Source organism: Rhinoraja longicauda, chromosome 23 (assembly GCF_053455715.1).
Source record: "Rhinoraja longicauda isolate Sanriku21f chromosome 23, sRhiLon1.1, whole genome shotgun sequence".
NCBI lineage: Eukaryota > Metazoa > Chordata > Chondrichthyes > Rajiformes > Arhynchobatidae > Rhinoraja > Rhinoraja longicauda.
The window spans coordinates 25,903,897-25,928,441 of NC_135975.1; the positions used below are offsets into that span (position 1 = coordinate 25,903,897).

General features: G+C 39.5%; 1 protein-coding gene across 1 annotated transcript in view; it reads left to right on the top strand.

Moving 5' to 3' along the window:
* LOC144605111 (mucin-6-like) overlaps window positions 1-24,545 on the top strand; it is a 70,244-nt gene that overhangs the window by 29,824 nt on the left and 15,875 nt on the right. The window contains exons 24-33 of the mRNA XM_078420170.1: window positions 296-535; window positions 614-770; window positions 2,009-2,134; window positions 2,452-2,593; window positions 3,412-3,443; window positions 5,403-5,495; window positions 16,884-16,928; window positions 18,285-18,623; window positions 23,558-23,605; window positions 23,706-23,744. Of these exons, the coding sequence (XP_078276296.1) occupies window positions 296-535; window positions 614-770; window positions 2,009-2,134; window positions 2,452-2,593; window positions 3,412-3,443; window positions 5,403-5,495; window positions 16,884-16,928; window positions 18,285-18,623; window positions 23,558-23,605; window positions 23,706-23,744 (1,261 nt within the window). The remainder of the gene's footprint in view (window positions 1-295; window positions 536-613; window positions 771-2,008; window positions 2,135-2,451; window positions 2,594-3,411; window positions 3,444-5,402; window positions 5,496-16,883; window positions 16,929-18,284; window positions 18,624-23,557; window positions 23,606-23,705; window positions 23,745-24,545) is intronic.

A 24,545-nucleotide genomic window follows, 5' to 3' on the forward strand; every position in this document is an offset into this window, starting at 1 on the left:
AATTTTCAACCATACTAATCCATGGGTAATGAAGAGTGAAATAACTGGCCTTATTTATTGCCATTCACAACCTACATTATAATCTCTTTACAGCTAATGTCTTTGGTACTAATTGTGATGTAAAACCCTCTTGATGCTTTGCTCACTCTATGATCATGGTCATTTTTGGAGTAGACAAAAGCTGTGCTTCTGAAGCAAGGGTTTGTATTGTATTGGGTTAACTTGGAAAAAGTAGGAAATATGAATTGTGATTTTAGAATAATAACCATTACTTTGCTTTTCTTACATACATAAGAATAAAGTTTGTGGCCTTTGTGGAAATTTCAATGAAAACATTGAAGACGACTTAACAACGAAGGGGAACTCCTTGGTGACCAGCTTTACGGCCTTCGGGAACAGTTGGAAGTCCATCCAGTCATGCTCTAACACAGTAAATGAAATATACCCATGTGATAACAATCCATATTGTTTAACATGGGCTCAGAAGAGGTGCAGCATAATTACTGGCCCAGTCTTTCAAGCTTGTCATAAAATGGTAAGATGTCAGTCAAATTGAAATTTCAAGAAAATCCATAATGCAATCATGATTTCTGACATTGTGGCTCTTTATCAGGTTAACCCAATCCTATTTTATGATGCTTGTGTCCAAGAAGCTTGTGCTTGTGATATGGAGGGAAAATACCAGGGTTTGTGTACTGCTATTGCTGTGTACGCAGAGGCTTGCAATAAAGCTGAAGTTTGTATTCGCTGGAGAACCCCTGAATTCTGCCGTAAGTCTAAACTTTTGTATTCCTTGTAGAGAACAATTAAAGTATAAGAGTTCATCAACATACTTTTATAGATAGCGGAACACATTGATCCACAGAGCACCATAATTATTCAGATTGGTGCTCCAGATTCCAGCATCCGCAGACTCTTGTGTCCCCAAAGTCTAGATTGATGCTTGCTGCTGTTTAAAATATGTGCCATTTTGTAATTGCAATAAATAAACCATATTTCCTTCTTCAATTCCCTGTCTCTTTTGACACAAGATCCTCCAACTTCTAAGTGATTTAGTAAAGAGTGCACAAATAATTACCCGAGAGTATCCTCTAAACAAAATCAAGGTTTCAAGAAGATTGGACTTTATTGCCTTCCATCACAGTGAGGAACGTGGGGAATCCGATGTGGTGGATGTTTATGTTAACTTACATGTAGTTGTGTGTCTTGTTGCTTTTTTTTTTGTATGGCTGTATGGTAATTTGAATTTCACTGTACCTTAATTGGTACATGTGACAATAAACTGACCTTGAAACCTTGATTCTGTTTTGAGGATACTCTTGGGTAATTATTTGTGCATTGTTTACTAAATCACTTTTTGGCTCATGATGAATAGCATGTCAAAACTGATTTTGATCCTTTCAATGAAAGGCAGGTTATTTTGATCCTTTCAATGAAAGGCAGGTCACTATCACTGTACACTTTTAATCCTTGATTCATCAAGTAAAATACATTCAGAACGTCATGAAGAGGAATATCCCACCACCTGCTGATCTGCAACTAACCCACATATTTGTTTCTTTAAATCTTGTCTGTTTGCTTATTAAGATTTGTGGCTTTTCATTTGAAGATGATGTTCTGCCAACATTCAGTCTCTATCCTCCAAGTTTGGCATACAGTTAAGAATAAATGCACATATCATTCCATCTATCAATATTACTGTTGGTCCACTTTATCTAAAAAAGGATACTTTGCAGGTTGATTATATTGATGTTCATGACAATTCTCCTTCACCGACTACATAAGTCAACTCAATTATCAACATGTATACTCTTGGCAACAGGAGAATAAATTTGTCTGAGTATTTGCCATGGTAGGGACAGATGTCTGAGAGTCTAACACTCCAGTTCACAGACCAATATGTATAAAAGAAATATACAATTACTATTTGCCATGCAATATTGTGCTCATTTTGGGCAATGAATAACCAAGCCAGAATCACAATTTGATTGTTTCTGTTATTCTCCAGCTGTGTTCTGTGACTATTATAACAGTCTTGGTGGCTGCAGTTGGCACTATCAGCCGTGTGGAACAACAACAACAAGAACATGCACAGGCCATTTCATTGGGAAAAAGTTTTCTGCAATTCTAGAAGGTGCTGTTTAGAATTTATTCAAATATGTTACAATCTCTTTGCAATTTTTTTTAAACAATACTTTTAGGTTAGTCTAAGTTTCTGTTCTAAAATTAATCATAATAATCAATTCATTGTGCAATTCATTACACATTATACTCAGTTAAATTATCTATATATTTTGATAATTCTTCATAAAAATGTTATGCTTATACTGGTAATTCGTTGGAGATTTGTGCATGTTTAGAATGGAGATACATTTTCTTGGTGGCAAGATCTCCTGCATTTACAACATTCTTGTTTATCTTGATGGTCCCTTTTACTTCTCACTACTTTAGGTTGCTATGCCAAGTGCCCAGATAATGCTCCTTACTTGGATGAAAATATTATGAAATGTGTTACATTAAACCAGTGCACATGTTATTATGATGGAAGAATTCTGCAACATGGTGAAAGAACAATGAGTGATTGTGAAGAATGGTAAAGTAGTCATATCAGTGAATGTATTTATCACTGTTCTAATATTGGAAGAAAAAACAAAATAAGTGCCAAAAAACTGGGTTTTACAAATATTCTCTTAAAAATGCCATGAATATTTTTTGAGGTTTAAATAGTGACATTCGCTGTTTTAATACTTGAAATATAAAATGCAATTAGGATAATTTCACACCTGAACAAAAGCCAAAATAATTGTTTTCAAATTCCTTCCCACCCACCGCCCTCCCTCATCCACTTCAGTGACTTTAATCTATAGTTTGCAGTTATATTCATTTTCTGTTCCTTCAGCAAAAAGTTCTTCATGTTCTTTATTATCTCTATCCAACGATAGTCAGTGACTATTTATCTATCTGAGAGTCCATCCCTTAATAATTATTCTTCATTATTACACTGTATTGTAATATTGGTTGTAAACTATGAACATTAAGTGAAGGCTATCGCTCCTTTAAAGATTAACTTCTCAATGAGTTGCAACAATAAAGTGCAGATAGTCTGTGATTGCCCATGAATAAACCAACAAATTTTATTAAAGCTTCTTTTTTTCTTTTTTTCATTCTGCAATTAGTAAAGAATCTATTACCTTGCCCATACATTGCCCCCATTACATTTTAAAATCATCCTGTGGACCATTTGGTGGTAATTTCAGAGCTAACAGAGTTTTTTCCTTTCCGATTCTTGCTTTGTATCCATTGTTGTCCATCTTTCCAGAGAGGTTGAACCACTGCAATAAAATATGTCTTTAGACTAGTTTGTTGTTTGTTAGTTTGTTTTATTTGTAACATCTTTTTTTTTGTTGACAGTACCTGCAATCATGGAATCACTACGTGCCAAAGTAAGTAATAACTTTCAGCATTCCACCTGTTAAAGAAATGAATATATGTAATAAATTATTGTTTTTCGATAAAGAAGAATGTTTGCTTATTTGCAGTGCAATATTAATAGTATCAGCAGTTGTAGTTATATCTTCAATTTAAATATTTCCAAAACACTACTTTCCAAATGCCAGATGTGAATAATTAGCACTTCTGTAGAAGTTGGAGAGAGTTGTTGAAGACATGCCAAACTTGCTAAGCCTTCTTAGGAAGTAGAGGCATTAGTGCGCTTTCTTGGCCTTTGCTTCGATACGGCTAGTTCAGGACAAGTTGCTGGGGATATTTACTGCTAGGAACTTGAAGTTTTAACCATCCTTATTTTGGCGCTGTCAATGTATGTGTAGCACTTTGCCTGAATTCTGAAGTTGATCACCATCTCCTTTGTGTTGTTGACATTGAGAGAAAGGTTATTAACGTGACACCAGGTTACAAGGTTCTCAATCTCCTTCCTGTACTCCGTCTCATCATTATTTGAGATCCGTGCCACTACGGTGGCGTCACCCATGAATTTGTAAATTGAATTGGATTTGTACTAGGCTGCACAGTCGTGGTGAATAAGGAGTAATGAAGGGAGCTGAGAACACATCCTAGCGGAGCACCCGGATTGGGGATTATTGTAGAGGATGATTTGTCAACTACAACTTGTACTGAAGTTATAGCAGAGCTAAGAAACACTGATGTATGCAGACGAAATATGTACCCAACATAGATGATTCCTGCATTATAGAGTGGTTGCATTTGCTATAATTGTGATTTTCTGCAACGCAATCTCCTTTTCATCTTGAATTCCACGTTATAAGTGGAGAATGATTTTCTCCCATTTTAAACCAATTTATCAGTGATGGCAAGAGAAGCCACCATTCATATTTAACATCTGAGACCAACATTAGACCCAGAGGATGGACAAAGCTTATACAAATGAAACAACAAGTTTCATCAATTTTTAATCACTCAATGTTGTATGGCGATAAGATCTGAATATGAGTCATTTTGTCGATTGGGTTAGGAGTCCCAGCTGAGCCACCCACCTTTGCCATGCTCCCTCCAGTCCGATATGTGAACAAATGTCGCGGACCGTAGCATTGCCGGGCTCTTCATTTGCGAGTCGTATTGTCTGATGCACAGGGCTCGCTGATTATGAAAGGGTTTACTAAGTGGATTTATTTGGGAAAGGAATGGAATTCAAGGGTTGGGATTCATGGGAGAAAAGTGACGTAGAAGTAATTAATGGGGCAACACAGTGGCGCAGCTGGTGCTGTTTGTGTGGAGATTGCACCACCTCCCTGTGACCAGGTGTCTTTCCTCCGTGTCCTCCTACATCTCAAAAACGGCGGGCTTATAGGTTCATCGGCCTCTGTAAGTTGCTCCTAATGTGTAGGGAACAAATGAAAAAGTGGGATAACATAGAACTAATGTTAATGGGTAATCGATGGTCAGCGTGGACTCGGTGAGCCGAAGTGACTGTTTCCATGCTGTATCTCTAAACTAAACGAATGAGTTAAAGCTCGGTGGCTGGATGGAAGTGTAGTAAACACTGAGGGATTACTTTAAGGAGATGGCCAGGGCTACTGCGACTCCCCACATTGCACTCACAGGTGAAGAGCACAGCAAAACTGCACTCTGGGACATCTGTCTTTGATCTGAAGAAGACATGGCTGTGACTGCCAACCCCATTGACACAGTGACTAAACTTAAAATTTGTTTTTTGGTTTGCATTTTTATATATATTTATTTGTTTATTTTCCATTTTGGTAAGTGCAAATTTTAATCTGTATCTAAAATGTTTTGGTAGTTGATTAAGGATTTAATAAGGGCAAATTTCTGTTACTTAAATGACAGTAACATGGTTATTACCTTGAGGAAATATACAAAATAGATTAAGGACAGAAGTTTTATTATGTACATGTTCTTAACAACAGGAATAACTACCACAACTGTTCCATCTACAACACTGTTGACCACAACTCCACTTACGTCAACTTCAACAATTTCTTCACCGATCACTATCCCAGGTAAGGTGATATTAGTTACAAGTTATGGCATGTAATATTTACAATATGGTAAGAACAGATTTTGAAAGATCAGAGGTGAAACTGAACATTGGTATGTCTGTACTTTTGGACATAATAATCGCAAATGGGATTCATAAGCAGGTTGTCACTTTCCAACATGTTTCATGATGTTGACGATCAGTAACTTGAATCTACATATTGCTCTTGGGTCTCAAAGAAATGACAAACACTGTGTAAAAAGGGCAAATGTGAGTCCCTCCTGACTCCACAAGGCAAATGTATGATTCAGTCAACTGGGTCTCATCTCCATTCACATTCACTGCTCCTACCTCTACAGGGACAAGCCCAAAGCAACTGTAGGTGTTATAGACAATTTGTATGGATAAAGTCTGAGCTTTGGCTCATGTTTTAAACTCACGAGTGAAAAGCACATCAGGTCCGGGCGTCAAGTTGCCAGTTTGGCAAAATGTTGATAAGAAGAATGAATGTAAATCAGAAACATCCTAACATAGAACAGTACAGCACAATAACAGGCCTTTTGGTGCACATGATGCCAAGTTCAACAAATCTCCTCTGCCTGCAACTAATCTCTGCCTGCACAATTCTCCATTTTGTGGCTGGGCAACGTTTAGAGAAGATGTGTGTATGGTGGATGTTGAATGCCTGGCTGAGGATGGTGATGGAGGCAGATACAATCGTGGTATTTAAGAGACTTTTGGACAGGCACCTGGATATTTAGAAAATGGAGGGTATGGATTATGTGCTGGCAGATAAGGATAGGTCTTGGCATCATGTTCGGCACAGACATAGTGGGTTGATGGACCCGTTCTTGTGCTGTATTATTCTATGGGTTTTTTTGTGAAATTGACACCAGAATATAATGTCTGTTTCATTATATTTAGCAATTCAAAAACTGTTTTTAAAAAGGGGAATAGTAAAATGGGCTTTTCAGAAAGCATATTCAGAGAAATGTAAATTTTAGTTTTAAATATTCATTAATTTTTTACTTCAGTTTTTGTGTTGTTACTATTTCAGTGGGGACCTGTATTTCTGAGTGGCAGAAATCAGCCAATGCCCAGCCCCATCTACACTAGTCCCATCTCTGCATTTGCCCATATCCTTCTAAACCTATTCTATCTATGTACCAATCCAAATGTCTCTTAATATATATTTTTTAATTTTTACTTGTATTTTTTTAACTGTCAGTAATGTCATCTCGGACTAATTCCATGGCATTCTCCTTAATCAACAAGGCAACACCCTCTCTACCATTTTGCTATTTTGGGAGGGCTGTATGACTAAATGCTGGATCTAGATAAAAATATGAAGTAAAACAGATGTGAGATCAAACTGGCTTTCTGCAATGTAAAGTTCATGAAGTGATTTGTGATGCATCCCTTTTGTTTACATTGTGACCAATGATTTACCAGATACCAAAAAAGGGGTTCCAGGATAATTGCCAAAAGAACTAAAGGCAAAAATAAAATATAAATTTCTTTAAGCACAAATTTGCAATGATTTGGAATGTGCTGTTGGAAAGAGATGTATTTTATAAGCAGATTCAACTTTACCTTTTAAAATGAAATTACAAAGTCAGATAATTACCTAAAATCTGCCAAATTTAATGTGCTACCCAATGTCCTTGATCTCCACTAATACCCTGACCCTTTAATCCACATTAACACCCCTCCCCATTACAATGATCCTTTCTCAGCTGGTTTACTGGACTCTGTCAACCCTTCATCTACTCATCTCAACCTTCCCTTTCCCTGCATAAAAGCACCATTCCTTCCCTTCCCTTCTCTTCCTTTTCATTTCCTCCTACCACCACACATACAAAATCTGCTGGAGAGTTAACGTGTCACCACAGTGTCAGTAAATCTCTAATTCGAGACTCCCTCAATAATGTGATAAACCTATCAACCTGACGTGAAGATAAAATGTACAATACCCAATTTCTTGCAGCCAAGGCCTTGGGTTACATCTGAATATTTATATAATGGAAGAATGATCATAATAACCATTGTCCCACACATCTTTTCCATTCTAGTGCACCTTTTAATTAAGATTTTTTTTAGACATCTCTGCTCAACTCTCCACAGTTATGTTCTGCCAGTTTTCCTCTATTGTTAAATAATGTTAATATTGTTAAATATTGCAACTCCCTCCCTTTTTCACAAATTCCTTTTAAACTGATGGCAGCGGTTCTAACTACTGTTTAATGTTGTCCTTGTACAAAGAAATGTACCGCCAAAGTTGTAGAGAGCTGTTAGAAATATATGAAAATAGAGAGGCATAGACAGCGTGGACGGTCAGAACTTATTGCCCAGGATGGAAATAGCAAAGCATAGCTTGAACGTGAGAGGGGCATTGAAATGAATATGGAGGTGGATTGGAGTGACTATCAAAGAACTGTAAAGAGATAATTACTTAAATGGCTTCAGAGTATGCAGTACTTGTGATATTTTAAAAGCGGTAATCTAGTAGGAACATGGTGAAGTACTCAGATAGGAATAATACACACACTGGGAATCTATCACTTGTGTGTTTACAGCTGAGTAGTTTGCTGTGTGATATCTCACATCAAACGCACGCGATTTTAATCTAGATACGTCTTTGATCCAAGTGTAGGAAAAAAACGCAGCTGCTGGTTAAAATCGAAGGTAGCATGCCTTGAAACCTTTCTTCAGACTGATGCTTCGACCCGAAACGTCACCCATTCCTTCTCTCCTGCTTTCTCCCCATATCCCTTGATTCTGTGAGCCCAAAGAGCTATATCCAACTCTCTCTGGAATACATCTATTAGCCAAATACATGAGTACAAATATATAGTACAAATATACATGAATACGTGTATTAACCAAATTTCATGACTAAAAGATGTTGAGGAATGAAAGAAACTGATTTGCACATTGCAAAATCGTTTTTAAATTGGGTAATATCTTCTGAATTTGTCTTCATTCAAAATCTACCATTCAAGACTGATAAATTAATTATCCATGAATTTGTTTCACTTTAGAAGAAACATCTACAACAACCAGCACAACTGAGTCCACAACCACTTCCACAACTGGTGGGTCGTGATTTTTTCAATAATCATTTGCAAATATTTTTAAGATAAGCTCTCCAAGACAACTTATGGAGAAACTAAATGTATACATATCATTTTTATTCAAAACAAATTGAATGCCTTTACTATTTTCCAGAAGAAACAACTACCATGGTAACACCAAGCACCACCACCTCCACAACAGGTGAGTGATCGCCTCTGTCAATAGGTTAATACCGGCCATTAGGTTCAGTCATTCAATTTCAGCTTCCACTTACCCTCAATTCAATCATTCTTCAAGTTAAATGTGATGGTTTTATTTGCAGAAGAAACAACAACAGAGCCAACCACTACTGAGTCTACCACCAGTCCCACAACTGGTGAGTGATGCCTTCTCAAAGTACTTGTTAACGGGCATTTTAACAATGCTTAAATACAGTACCACTCGTGTTATAACTGATGTTTATTTGCCTTTCTAGTGCACCACAATATCTCGTCAGCAGTTCAAGAGATGTTATCACATTTCAAAGACTTGATATGCAAACAGTGCAGCAGCTGTAGGGTTTCTGCTTTACAGCGGAATCCTCTGCTTTACAGCGCCAGAGACCAGGGTACCATCCAGACTATGGGCGCAGTCTATATGGAGTTTATACGTTCTCCCTGTGAGCACGTGGGTTTACTCCTGGTGCTCCGATTTCCACTCCACTTTCCGGACTGCAGGTTAATTGGTTACTATAAAAATTGCCCTTAGCTTATAAGATAAAGCTAGTGTACGGGTGATTGATGGTCACCACAGACACGATGGGCTGAGGGGCCTCTTTCTACATTGTATCTCTAACCCCACACTAGAATGGTGCATTGATACAACACAAAGGAAGGGCAGTAATGCCCAAAGTTTGTCTAGCTTAAGTCTGAGTTGAAACACATGCAAATATGACCACTGAATGGAGTGTTGGTTGTAAATTTGCAGTGATTTGTTGACATTATTTTGCACTATCTATTTTAAGTTTATGCATTATATGCTGTTTTGTTACCACTCTCCCAAAAGTGTTATTCTTCAAGATGAATGTAAAGGCCGTGTATGCATTTGTTTACAGAAGAAACAACAACAACAACAACAATGACGACCACAACAGGATCTACCACCAGTCCCACAACTGGTGAGTGATAAATTCTCGCAATGTACACTCGAGGGTTTTTATATCACAGCTAAGCTCATATACATCACACACTTGTGTTCAGTAACCAGGCCTTTCTGCTCCTTGCTTCAAATCTTGCAATTTCAGCTCAGTAGCTCATGATCCCATTTCAGAGTCCATGAGTTCATTGTAATTGGTCCTCTGGTGTCGGATAGGAATAGTGCAGCACTGCCAATACTGTGTTATTCTGCCATAGTTTTTTGTGTGGATCTGTGAGTGTGCTGTTGTGGAAGTACAAAATCCGATCACAAGATTTATAAATAAAGATAAAATGTCTCCACAATTGGATTAATGACTATGATTGATTCAATATTCAACCACCAGCACAACTGGGTCCACAACCATTTCCACAACTGGTGCATGATGATATTTTCGAGAAATCCTTTGCCAATCTTTTCAACACAATCTATCTCAGAGTACAAATACACTCATGGGTCTTTCACAACTGAGCTCGTACACATCACACATTCGTGTTCAGTAACAGGCCTTTCTTCTCCCTGCTTCAAGTATCGCAATTTCAGCCCAGTACCTCGTGATCCCAATTCAGAGTCCGTGGGTTCAGTGTAGATGGTCCTCTGGCGTAGGATAGCATATACTGCAGCACTGCCATATTGTGCAATACTGCTACATTTCAACTGTGACCATATTTCAATACAATTTTTTGCTGAAAGTCCTTTGCAATATGGTCAGAAATTAGAGGTGTTTATCTCTACTTAAACAGAATTACTTTTCAAGATGGGTAAAATCTGCTGAATTTGCTTTAATTCAAAATCTACCATTCAAGATAGGTGAATTAATTGTCCATTAATTTGTTTCTCTTTAGAAGAAACATTGACAACCACCAGCACTACTGAGTCCATAACCACTTCCCCAACTGGTGGGTGATGATATTTTCAATAATAATTGGCAAATATTTTTGACACAAACACTCCCAGAGTACCAATGCACAAGTTTTCTGTATACATATCATTTTTGTTCAAAACAAATTGAATGCCTTTATTATTTTCCAGAAGAAACAACTACCACGGTAACACCAAGCACCACTACCTCCACAACAGGTGAGTGATCGCCTCTGTCAGTAGGTTAATACCGGCCGTGAAGTTCAATCATTCAATTTCAGCTTTTCTACCCTTAAGTAAATCATTCTTGAAGTTGAATGTAATTGTTTTATTTGCAGAAGAAATAACAATAGAAACAACCACAACAGAGTCCACCACCAGCCCCACAACTGGTGAGTGGCGCCTTCTCTCAGTACGGTTAATAGGGATTTTAACACAACAATGCTTAAATACAGTGCCACTTGTATGTTGTAACTGCCTTGTTTTGTGCGCCAAAATTTCACCTCACCAGTTCATGAGATATCATCGCATTTCAAAGTCATCAGATTGTAGTGATATTGCAGTGATATTATTGATATTATATTGACAATTTCTTTTAATTTATACAATTTATGCTGAGTTTGTTACTACTCTCTCAAAAGTGTCAAAAGTGTCATTCTTCGAGTTGAATGTAAAAGCCGTGTATGCATTTGTTTACAGAAGAAACAACAGCCACAACCACAACAGGGTCTACCACCACTCCCACAACTGGTCAGTGATAACTTCTTTCAGTGTACACTCATGGGTTTTATTTCACAGCTGAGCTCATACTCATCACGCACTCATGTTCAGTAACATTCCTTTCTCCTCCCTACTTCAGCTCAGTGACTCGTGATCCCAATTCAGATTCCTTGGGTTCACTCTAGCTAATCCTCTGGCACATTATAGTATTTACTACAGCACTGCCAATGCTGTGCAATGCTGCTACATTTCAATTGTGACCATATTTCAGAACAATATTTTTAAGATTTCTAGTATATATGATGAAGATATGAATAAGTAGGTTACGGTGTTCCCTATATTTCAGCTGTGACCATAATTTACTACAAATTCTTGCTGTAAGTCCTTTGCAAGATGGGAAGTAATTCCAGGATTTTATCTCCACTTTACAGAAGCTCTTTTGAAATAGTCCAATAGTCCTACTCTCTCAAATGTGTAATTCTTCAAGTTGAATGTAAAGGCCATGTATGTATGTGTTTACAGAAAAAACTACAACAACAGCGACAACCACAACAGAATCGACCACCAGTCCCACAACTGGTGAGTGATATCTACTCTCAATGTGAATCCATGGGTTTGTATATCACAGCTAGCTCATAGACATAATTTTCAGTTACAGTCCTTTCCCATCCTTTCTTCAATTTCACTTCATCCGCAACAGGTGAGTGATCGCCTCAGTTAGTATGTATTTACTGGCTGTTGGGTTTGGTTGTTCAATTAAAACTTCCACTCATCTTCAGTAAAAGTCTATTAATTTGACCTTTCCGCTACAATTTCCAAAACAAGCATTGGTCTAAATGTTGAATGAAGGATCCTGAAATTTATTTCTACAATAATTTATTGGAATCCTCTTCTTTAAATCATGGCTACTAAAATCAGATAGCCTGTGTGAGACTGAATAAAGTGTCTCTCATGGGTAATTAAGCTACGTAATTCATAATAAAAGTGCAGTGGTAGATTTTATGGTGATTGCCATAATAGGTGGGTGCGCCATACTGAAATGTATTGAGGTCTTGAGAGGGAACCAAAACTGAGAATAAATCGTGCAGGACTATACTATTTTGTTGCTGCTGCATCTCCACTCGTGATGGTTCTGCAGTGAAGAAAATAATTTTTCCATGTCCACTTCCCCCTCCTCCTCCACTCCCCCTCCCCCCATCTCTCTCTTCCTCCCCTCGCCCTCCCCCCTTCCCCACCCCCCTTCCCTCCCCCTCCCTCCACCCCTCCTCCTTTGCTCCCCTCCTTCCACACCCCTCCACCCTTCCACTCCATCCCCATCAACCCCACCCCTTATCCTCCCTCCCACCCCTTCTCTCCCTCCCATCCCCTCCCTCCCTCCCTAGGAGATAGATTTAAACTTTAAAATGTAAATAACTTAAAAAATATAACACCGATTTCAATTAAACTTCTTCCGTTAGCACCAAAGGGATGGCGGTGAGTAAGGTGGGCCTAAAATTGTCGCGCTATCCTGTATCGTTTTGGCTGCAGTTCAGGAACAAACAAACAAACAAACAAACAAACAAACAAACAAACAAGAGTTTTAGCATATAGATATCATTTTCATTCCAAACAAATTGAATGTCTTTCTTATTTTCCAGAAGAAACAACTACCACGGTAACACCAAGCACCACCACCTCCACAACAGGTGAGTGAACGTCTCGGTCAGTGTGTTATTACCAGCTATTAGGGTCTGACATTTTGTTGAATGTAATGGTTTTATTTTGCAGAAGAAACAACAATAACAGAGACCACCACAACTGAGTCTACCACCAGTCCCACAACTGGTGAGTGGCTCCTTCTCCAGTACTTGTTAACAGTCATTTTAAAGGAAGGACAACATTGACCAAACTATGTCCAGCTTGTGCTGGAGTTGAACCACATACAAATGTTACTGCTGAATGTCGTGTTGATCATTGTTGAATTTGCAGTGACTTTTGTTGAAATGTTATTCCACAACTTCTTTTCATTGATGTAATATATGCTGAATTTGTCACTTCTCTCAAATGTGTCATTCTTCAAGTTGAATATAAAGGACATGTCTGCATTTGTTTACCGTAGAAAGAACAACAACAGCCACGACCACAACAGAATCTACCGCCAGTCCCACAACTGGTCAGTGATAACTTCTCTCAATGTGCACTCATTGTTTTTTGTAACACTGCTGAGCTCATATACATCACACATTCATGTTCAGTAGCAGGGCTTGATTCTCCTTGCTTCAAGTTTCGCAATTTCAGCTCAGTAGTTCATGATCCCATTTCAGTCCGTAGGTTGAGTCTTGATGGTCCTCTGGTGTAGGATAGGGTTAGTGCAGCACTGCCAATACTGTGCTATTCTGCTTGAGATTTGTGAGTGTGCTGTCGTGACTGCGGTATATCTTGTGGCCAATGGCGAAGAACAGAAAAATCTTCCCATTACCCCGAATAATACCAGTAATTAACAAAAGATTTCTCAGAAAATATTTTTAAGCTTTCTAGTTTATACGGCGAAGATATGAATAAGTAGGTTACGGTGTTCCCTATATTCCAGCTGTGACCATTCTTTAGTACAATTTCTTGCTGTAAGTCCTTTGCAAGATGAGAAGTAATTCCATGATTTTATCTCCACTTTACAGAATCTCTTTTGAAATAGTCCAATTACCGGCTGAATTTGTCGGTCATTCAAAATCTACTATTCAAAATGGACGATTTAATTGTCCATGAATTTGTTTCTCTTTAGAAGAAACATCTCCAATAACAAGCACAACTAAGTCCACAACCACTTCCACAACTGGTGGGTGGTGATATTTTAATTTGCAAATCGTTGTAACACAAGCTTCCCAATACATATATATATTATGTTCATGCAAAACAATGTAATGCCTTTATTATTTTCCAGAAGAAACAACTACCACGGTGACACCAAACACCACTACCTCCACAACAGGTGAGTAATCACCTCTGTCAGTAGGCTATTACCAGCCATTACGTTCAGTCATTCAATTTCAACTTCCACTTGCCCTCAGTTGAATCATTCTTCAAGTTGAATGTAATGGTTTTATTTACAGAAGAAACAACAACAACAACAACAACAACAACAGAGGCAATGACAACTGAGTCTACCACCAGCCCCACAACTGGTGAGTAATGACTTTTATCAGTCATTTTAACACACATATGCTCAACTACAGTATCACTCGTAGGTTGTGACAACGTTGATCACTCTTGCTTTGCTGCGCCACAATTTTACCTCAGCAGTTCATGGGATGTTATCGAATTTCAAAGTCTTGAGATTCAAACTGGAATGGTGCTTTAATGCAACGCAAAGGAACAACAATAATGCCCAAAGTATGTGCTGGAGTGGAAACACATGCAAATATTACTGCTGAATGTCGTATGGACTGTAAATTTGTCATGATTATGTTGAAATATTATTGCACAACTTCTTTTAATTTGTGCAATATATGTTCATTCTATTACTACTCTCTCAAATGTGTAATTCTTCAAGTTGAATGTAAAGGCCGTGTATGTATGTGTTTACAGAAAAAACTACAACAACAGCGACAACCACAACAGAATCGACCACCAGTCCCACAACTGGTGAGTGGTAACTACTCTCAATGTAAATCCATGGGTTTGTATATCACAGCTAGCTCATAGACATAATTTTCAGTTACAGTCCTTTCCCATCCTTTCTTCAATTTCACTTCATCCGCAACAGGTGAGTGATCGCCTCAGTTAGTATGTATTTACTGGCTGTTGGGTTTGGTTGTTCAATTAAAACTTCCACTCATCTTCAGTAAAAGTCTATTAATTTGACCTTTCCGCGACAATTTCCAAAACAAGCATTGGTCTAAATGTTGAATGAAGGGTCCTGAAATTTATTTCTACAGTAATTTATTGGAATCCTCTTCTTTAAATGATGGCTACTAAAATCAGATAGCCTGTGTGAGACTGAATAAAGTGTCTCTCATGGGTAATTAAGCTATGTAATTCATAATAAAAGTGCAGTGGTAGATTTTTTGGTGATTGCCATAATAGGTGGGTGCGCCATACTGAAATGTATTGAGGTCTTGAGAGGGAACCAAAACTGAGAATAAATCGTGCAGGACTATACTATTTTGTTGCTGCTGCATCTCCACTCGTGATGGTTCTGCAGTGAAGAAAATAATTTTTCCATGTCTAAATTATTTTCAAATTTCTCAATATTTTCTCAGCATTACACTTGAATGTTCCAACTGATCAACAGTATGTTAAATGCGGTTAACACTCTTGCTCACAAAACGATGTTCTTTTCAAAGTAGAGTTTACTTGTGATGCAGATAAATCACCCAGCAAATTTTATTGCTGAATGGAGTATGGTTATAATTTTGAAGCCATTTGCTGAAATTATTCTACACAATCATTTATCGGGTTAATTTTCTACTGCCTTTCATCAAGTTTAATGTAGTGGTCATGAATGTTTTTATTTATAGAAGAAACAATAACAGAGTCAACCATAACTGAGTTTACCACCAGTCACATAACTGGTGGGTGAAGCCTTCATTCAATATTAATTAATGGATATTCCAACGCAACTATCCTTTTAGGCACTGTAAGCTTGAACTTTATTGGCTTGCCACAGTTGTTTCAATTTCAGCGCAGTAGAGTTCTATCCTACTCCAGAGTCTTGAGGGTTCACTCGAGGTTGGTGATATGATACAGGACAGACCAAAGATATTTCCTTCGTTAACATTAGGAATTATTTCTGTATAGAGCACCAAAGATATCTTTTCAGATCATTCACCTTTATTAACAAATATTAAAAAATTGAAATTATTTAAGCTTTTAAGTGGCAAGAGAAAGGTTTGATGAGATTTCCTAACCAGAGGTTTTGTAAATGTAAGCATACAACTGAAACCTGAGACACCATATTGGAGAGAGATTAAAGACCAAATGTGATATACAAATCCAGCTGATTATCTGAAACAGTTAAATTTTGTCTTGGGTCCTAAAGCCATATGTGTAGTGGGAAGATGAGGCACTGTAACTTACACCGAGTACTGAACTTTATTGGAACAGTGTTAGAGGCACAGAGTGGAAATGTGGGGAACATTTAAACGACAGACACTTTAATTCTCATAATTAATATATACTACAGTAACTCTGTTTTGCCCTCCACTCTGCTGTGGACCTTCCCTTCCCTTTTCTTATATACTCACTGCCTTTCCCGATAATTTTTAGATTTCATTTGTTTCGTTGCAGTGGCACTTTTTCCAAGCATACCCCTTGTTCTTATCCTTTCCTTCCATATTTCAGTCACCATTTGTGTCACTCAATCTCTCCTGGTCTCCAGCCCGTCACATCCTCCCCTGTTTCTCTGCACCATAAATTTTGTTTCATTCTAAATTTTCCAGGACTTATAAAATATAATCAGTCTCAAATATTCATTCTTAACAGATGCTGCTTGACCTACCAAGTACTTCCAGTAGTTTCTGCTTTCATTTTTCTAATGTCTGAATCTGCTGGAGTGGTATAAGAATTGAGTTGACTTTGTGATTTGAATTTGTTTGTTATTTTCCAGAAGAAACATCAACTGTGGCATCAACCAGCATTTCTTCCACGACAGGTTAGTGTTGGCTTTTTCAATATATATTTATTTTGCAACCTCAACTCATCACAGTGAAAATCCATTTGTTTTCATCTCTACCTTTTTGGTATATTCTCACAGGAGGTTATTGTCAAACATATTAAGTACAAACCGTTGCAAATTATTTTAATAGATAAATTTAAACAATTTTCTTTCACTAAAATGTGTTAAAATTAGCGGAGGTTTTAATGTTGGTGGCATCTGCTGATTCTATCAAAATATTGTTCATGCTTCTTTCTAGGTGCCTGGCCTAATATTATTTAGATTGCCATTATATATGTCTGTAATCAATTATTCCTGATCTATTTTGCTTCAAACTGATAAAGTTGCCCACCTGAGGAACTTGGCAGCAATTATTCATTAATTTGGTCCAGGTTTGAATGCCTCCATTTTTCTTCAAAATAAATACTTACAGCAATGGCAGTAACCAATCCATTACTTTTCTAAATCACATTTGTAATTTCTCCATGGGCAAACATTGGCTTAGACTTTACTGTTCCCTTTTCCCCATTTTTACTTTCATAAGTAAAATGGTCGGTTGCTCACAATGGCAGCTACTTTTATCATCATGCCTGAATTTGAACATTTCTTTATAAGAATATGATAGGTAACCTCTTTATTCGGGCATGCGAGGAGGCTGTTTGGCCCATTGGGTCCTTTTCAACTTCCAACGGTGCAATGTCATGTCCCCTGCTTATTTCCCTGTAATTCCACAACAGATTCTCTCTCACATCAACTCTCCTTTGATTCTTTTGGTAATGCCCTCCACAAAGGGATAATTTACAATAGCCAATTAATCTATGTCTCTGGGTGACAGGAGGAACCCAAGGATGTACAGGGAGCCAATGTAAAATTTCTTCTGCATATGGGGTATATCTTTTCACCATATACCGTAGCATGTCCAAAGGTGATATGGGGAGGCAGTGTAACTATTCCAATAATGTTCTTCAATAGCATGCTGAGACCAACCCATCAAAGTGGCTGTTAAAATCATGCAATAGTTAACGCACAGCTGCAGTCAGCTTCCTGAAAAGTGACATCTCACGTTTGTGCTTTATGCTTTTTCCCCATTGTCCGGTTCTGCACTGACAATTACTGTTTCCCTATCTGATACTTGAAGCTGTTTCTAAATTCAGATCAATCAATAGTTCTCCAAACGTATTGTTATTATTCCCATTTTACTGTTCCCATTTTCTTTTAAACTGTAATTTGGAAGATTCCTTTTGATGCACAACCATGTTTCTCAAATCTTGTTCTTTATATTTATGTTTATATTTTCCACTTTGTATTGTTTTATACAAGTCTGCCTTATGTTTTCTTTCTTTTCCATTACAGTGCCAGAATGTTTGGGTGTATGGTCTCCTTGGTATAATGAACATCATCCAACAACGTCAAATCCACATGATCATGAAGTGTTTGCTTCATATGGCACTCCATTGTGCCCATCCTCTTCTGATACAATTACGATCATTCAGTGCCAAGTTGCCGCTCATCCTTACAGTCCACTAAGTATATCGGCAGAAGCTGTGATCTGCAATAAAGACCTAGGATTGACCTGCACACCCTCTGGATATGTTTCAGGCCACGTTTGTCGTGACTACAGAATTAGGGTTTGCTGCGAGCCATCACCCTCAACCATCAGCACAACCGAGTCCACAACCACTTCCACAACTGGTAGGTGATGATATATTCAATAATAATTTGCAGATATTTTTAACACAGGCACTCCCAGTACAAATGCACAAGTTATTCGTATACACAAGACCAAGTGGACCCGTTGGATCTAAACCTCACCTGCATTGGTGCAGCACCCTCTCAATATAACAATATAACAATATAACAACTACAGCATGGAAACAGGCCTGTCCGGCCCTACCAGTCCACGCCGACCATTCTCCCTGACCTAGTCTCATCTACCTGCACTCAGACCATAACCCTATAATCCCCTCCTATCCATATACCTATCCAATTTACTCTTAAATAATAAAATCGAGCCAACCTCCACCACTTCCACCGGAAGCCCATTCCATACAGCCACCACCCTCTGAGTAAAGAAGTTCCCCCTCATGTTACCCCTAAACCTTTGTCCCTCAATTCTGAAGCTATGTCCCCTTGTTGGAATCTTCCCCACTCTCAAAGGGAAAAGCCTACCCACGTCAACTCTGTCCGTCCCTCTCAAATTTTTAAAAACCTCTATCAAGTCCCCCCTCAACCTTCTACGCTCCAAAGAATAAAGATCCAACCTGTTCAACCTCTCTCTGTAGCCTAAGTGCTGAAACCCAGGCAACATTCTAGTAAATCTCCTCTGTACCCTCTCCATTTTGTCGACATCCTTCCTATAATTTGGCGACCAGAACTGCACACCATACTCCAGATTCGGCCTCACCAATGCCCTGTACAATTTTAACATTACATCCCAACTTCTATACTCGATGCTCTGATTTATAAAGGCAAGCATACCAAACGCCTTCTTCACCACCCTATCCACATGAGATTCCACCTTCAGGGAACAATGCACAGTTATTCCCAGATCCCTCTGTTCCACTGCATTCCTCAATTCCCTACCATTTACCCTGTACGTCCTATTTTGATTTGTCCTACCAAAATGCAGCACCTCACACTTATCAGCATTAAACTCCATCTGCCATCTTTCAGCCCACCCTTCCAAAAGGCCCAAGTCTCTCTGTAGACTTTGAAAATCTACCTCACTATCAACTACTCCACCTATCTTAGTATCATCTGCATATTTACTAATCCAATTTGCCACACCATCATCCAGATCATTAATGTAAATGACAAACAACAGTGGACCCAACACAGGTCCTTGGGGTACTCCACTGGACACTGGCCTCCAACCTGACATACAATTGTCAACCGTTACCCTCTGGTATCTCCCATTCAGCCATTGTTGAATCCATCTTGCAACCTCACTATTAATACCCAACGATTTAACCTTCTTAATCAACCTTCCATGTGGAACCTTGTCAAATGCCTTGCTGAAGTCCATATAGACAACATCCACAGCCTTGCCCTTATCAATTTCCCTGGTAACCTCTTCAAAAAATTCAAGAAGATTAGTCAAACATGACCTTCCAGGCACAAATCCATGTTGACTGTTTCTAATCAGGCCTTGATTATCCAAATAATTATATATATTGTCCCTAAGTATCTTTTCCATTAATTTTCCCACCACAGACGTCAAACTAATAGGTCTATAATTGCTAGGTTTACTTTTAGAACCTTTTTTAAACAAGGGCACAACATGCGCAATGCGCCAATCTTCCGGCACCATCCCCGTTTCTAATGACGTTTGAAATATTTCCGTCATAGCCCCTGCTATTTCTGCACTAACTTCCCTCAATGTCCTAGGGAATAGCCTATCAGGACCTGGAGACTTATCCACTTTTATATTTTTCAAAAGTGTCCGTACCTCCTCTTCTTTAATCCTCCTAATTTCCATCACTACTCTACTTGTTTCGCTTACCTCACATAATTCAATATCCTTCTCCTCGGTAAATACCGAAGAAAAGAAATTGTTTAATATCTCCCCCATTTCTTCCGGCTCAGCACATAGTTGACCACTCTGACTCTCTAATGGACCAATTTTATCCCTCACTATCCTTTTGCTATTGACATATCTGTAGAACCCCTTGGGGTTTACTTTTACATTACTTGCCAAAGCAGCCTCATATCTTTTTTTCGCTTTTCTAATTTCCTTCTTAAGATTCCTTTTACATTCTTTATATTCCTCAAGAACCTCATTTACTCCCTGCCGCTTATATTTATTGTATATCTCCCTCTTTTTCCGAACCAAGTGTCCAATTTCCCTGGAAAACCACGGCTCTTTCAAATTATTATTCTTTCCTTTCCACCGAACAGGGACATAAAGACTCTGTACTCTCAAAATTTCACCTTTAAATATCCTCCATTTCTCTATTATATCCTTTTCATAAAACAAAAATTTCCATTTCACTCCTTTTAAATCCTTTCTCATCTCCTCAAAATTAGCCTTTCTCCAATCCAAAATCTCAACCCTTGGTCCAGATTTGACCTTCTCCATAATGATATTAAAACTAATGGCATTGTGATCACTAGACCCAAAGTGCTCCTCAACACATACCTCCGTCACCTGACCCATCTCATTTCCTAACAGGAGGTCCAACACTGCCCCTTCTCTGGTAGGCACCTCTACGTATTGCTGCAAAAAACTATCCTGCACACATTTTACAAACTCCAAACCATCCAGCCCTTTAACAGAATGCGATTCCCAGTCTATATACGGAAAATTGAAATCACCCACAATCACCACTCTGTGCTTACTACTAATATCTGCTATCTCCTTACATATTTGCTCTTCCAATTCTCGTTCCCTATTTGGCGGTCTATAATACACCCCTATAAGTGTTGCTAAACCTTTCTTATTTCTGAGTTCCACCCAAACAGCCTCCCTAATCGAGCCTTCTAGTCTGTCCTGCCAAAGCACTGCTGTGATATCCTCCCTGACAAGCAATGCAACACCCCCACCTCTTGCCCCTCCGATTCTATCACATCTGAAACAATGAAATCCTGGAATATTTAATTGCCAATCGCAACCCTCCTGCAACCATGTTTCACTGATCGCCACAACATCATACTTCCAGATGTCAATCCAGGCTCTAAGCTCATCCACCTTTCTTACAATGCTCCTAGCATTAAAATATACACATTTAAGGGACCCATCATTTCTTATTCTCAGTTTATTTCTTTTCCCTTCTTTCTCTCCTACATATTGGGTCTGAGTGTTTCCCTTTTCTGCCACCTGCCTCACACACTGCCTGTTAGCTATCTGTGTTTAAGTCCCTCCCCCCAACCGTACTAGTTTAAAGTCTCCGCAATTATTTTAGCAAATCTCCCCGCCAGGATATTGGTTCCCCTCAGGTTCAGATGCAACCCGTCCTTTTTGTACAGGTCATACTTCCCCCAGAAGAGGTCCCAATGATCCAGAAACTTGAAACCCTGCTCCCTGAACCAGTTCCTCAGCCACTTATTTATCCTCCACCTCACTCCATTCCTATTCTCACTATCGCGTGGCACAGGCAGTAAGCCTGAGATTATTGCTTTGGAAGTCCTTTTTTTTAACTCTCTTCCTAGCCCCCTAAATTCTCCTTTCAGGACCTCTTCCCTTATCCTACCTATATTGTTGGTACCTATATGTACCACGACCTCTGGCTCCTCTCCCTCCCCTTTCAGGATATCCTGGACACGCTCAGACACATCCCGGACACCGGCACCAGGGAGGCAACCCACCATCCGGGTCTCCCGATTGCGTCCACAGAAAGGCCTATCTGACCCCCTCACTATAGAGTCCCCTATTACTATCGCTCTCCTCTTCCTTTCCCTACCTTTCTGAGCAACAGGGCCGGACTCCTTGCCAGAGGCCCGGGCACCGTCGCTGCCCCCAGGTAGGCTGTCCCCCCCATCAGTACTTAAACAGGAGTACTTATTTCCAAGGGGTACAGCCACCGGGGTACTCCCTAGTCCCTGCCTCTGCTCCTTGCCCCCCCTAACAGTGACCCACTTGTCTACCTCCCGTGGTCTTGGAGTGACCACCTCTCTGTAACTCCTATCTATAACCTCCTCACTCTCCCTGATCAGACGGAGGTCATCAATCTGCCGCTCCAGGTTCCTAATACGGCCCCTTAGGAGCCCCATCTCGTTGCACCTGGCGCAGATGTGGATGTCTGGATGTCTGGAAGACTATCAGACTCCCAGATTCCCCACATCCGACACTCATACTCTCCAAACAAAGCCCCGTGCTCGGTTACTAAACCTACCGCCCGGCCGCTACTCCAACCGCTCCAACCGCCCACCCAAAAGAACTGAGTGATCTCCTGGGAGAGGCGAAAAACCGGATAAAAAACCCAGGCCAATTTGGGAAAAAATCCGGGAAATTCCTCTCCGACCCCAAGCTAGGCGATCGAAACTTGTCCGGGAGATCACACAGGTCTTACTCCTTACTATCCCCACACAATCCCCACACACTACTTCCCAAGCAACACAGCTTGGTGCTGCTTGCTGCTGCTGCTGCTTGCTGCTGCTACTGCTGCTGCTTGCTGCTGCTACTGCCACTGCTCCACTTCCCCCTCCTCCTCCCCTCCCCCTCCCCCCTTCTCTCACTTCCTCCCCTCGCCCTCCCCCCTTCCCCACCCCCCTTCCCTCCCCCTCCCTCCACCCCTCCCCCTTTGCTCCCCTCCTTCCACACCCCTCCACCCTTCCACTCCATCCCCATCAACCCCACCCCTTTTCCTCCCTCCCACCCCTTCTCTCCCATCCCCTCCCTCCCTCCCTCCCTCCCTCCCTCCCTCCCTCCCTCCCTCCCTCCCTAGGAGATACTTTTAAACTTTAAAATGTAAATAACTTAAAAAATATAACACCGATTTCAATTAAACTTCTTCCGTTAGCACCAAAGGGACGGCGGTGAGTAAGGTGGGCCTAAAATTGTCGCGCTATCCTGTATCGTTTTGGCTGCAGTTCAGGAACAAACAAACAAACAAACAAACAAACAAGAGTTTTAGCATATAGATATCATTTTCATTCCAAACAAATTGAACGTCTTTCTTATTTTCCAGAAGAAACAACTACCACGGTAACACCAAGCACCACCACCTCCACAACAGGTGAGTGAACGTCTCGGTCAGTGTGTTATTACCAGCTATTAGGGTCTGACATTTCGTTGAATGTAATGGTTTTATTTTGCAGAAGAAACAACAATAACAGAGACCACCACAACTGAGTCTACCACTAGTCCCACAACTGGTGAGTGGCTCCTTCTCCAGTACTTGTTAACAGTCATTTTAAAGGAAGGACAACATTGACCAAACTATGTCCAGCTTGTGCTGGAGTTGAACCACATACAAATGTTACTGCTGAATGTCGTGTTGATCATTGTTGAATTTGCAGTGACTTTTGTTGAAATGTTATTCCACAACTTCTTTTCATTTATGTAATATATGCTGATTTTGTAACTTCTCTCAAATGTGTCATTCTTCAAGTTGAATATAAAGGACATGTCTGCATTTGTTTACCGTAGAAAGAACAACAACAGCCACGACCACAACAGAATCTACCGCCAGTCCCACAACTGGTCAGTGATAACTTCTCTCAATGTGCACTCATTGTTTTTTGTAACACTGCTGAGCTCATATACATCACACACTCATGTTCAGTAGCAGGGCTTGATTCTCCTTGCTTCAAGTTTCGCAATTTCAGCTCAGTAGTTCATGATCCCATTTCAGTCCGTAGGTTCAGTCTTGATGGTCCTCTGGTGCAGGATAGGGTTAGTGCAGCACTGCCAATACTGTGCTATTCTGCTTGAGATTTGTGAGTGTGCTGTCGTGACTGCGGTATATCTTGTGGCCAATGGCGAAGAACAGAAAAATCTTCCCACTACCCTGAATAATATCAGTAATTAACACAAGATTTCTCAGAAAATATTTTTAAGCTTTCTAGTTTATACGGTGAAGATATGAATAAGTAGGTTACGGTGTTCCCTATATTCCAGCTGTGACCATTCTTTAGTACAATTTCTTGCTGTAAGTCCTTTGCAAGATGGGAAGT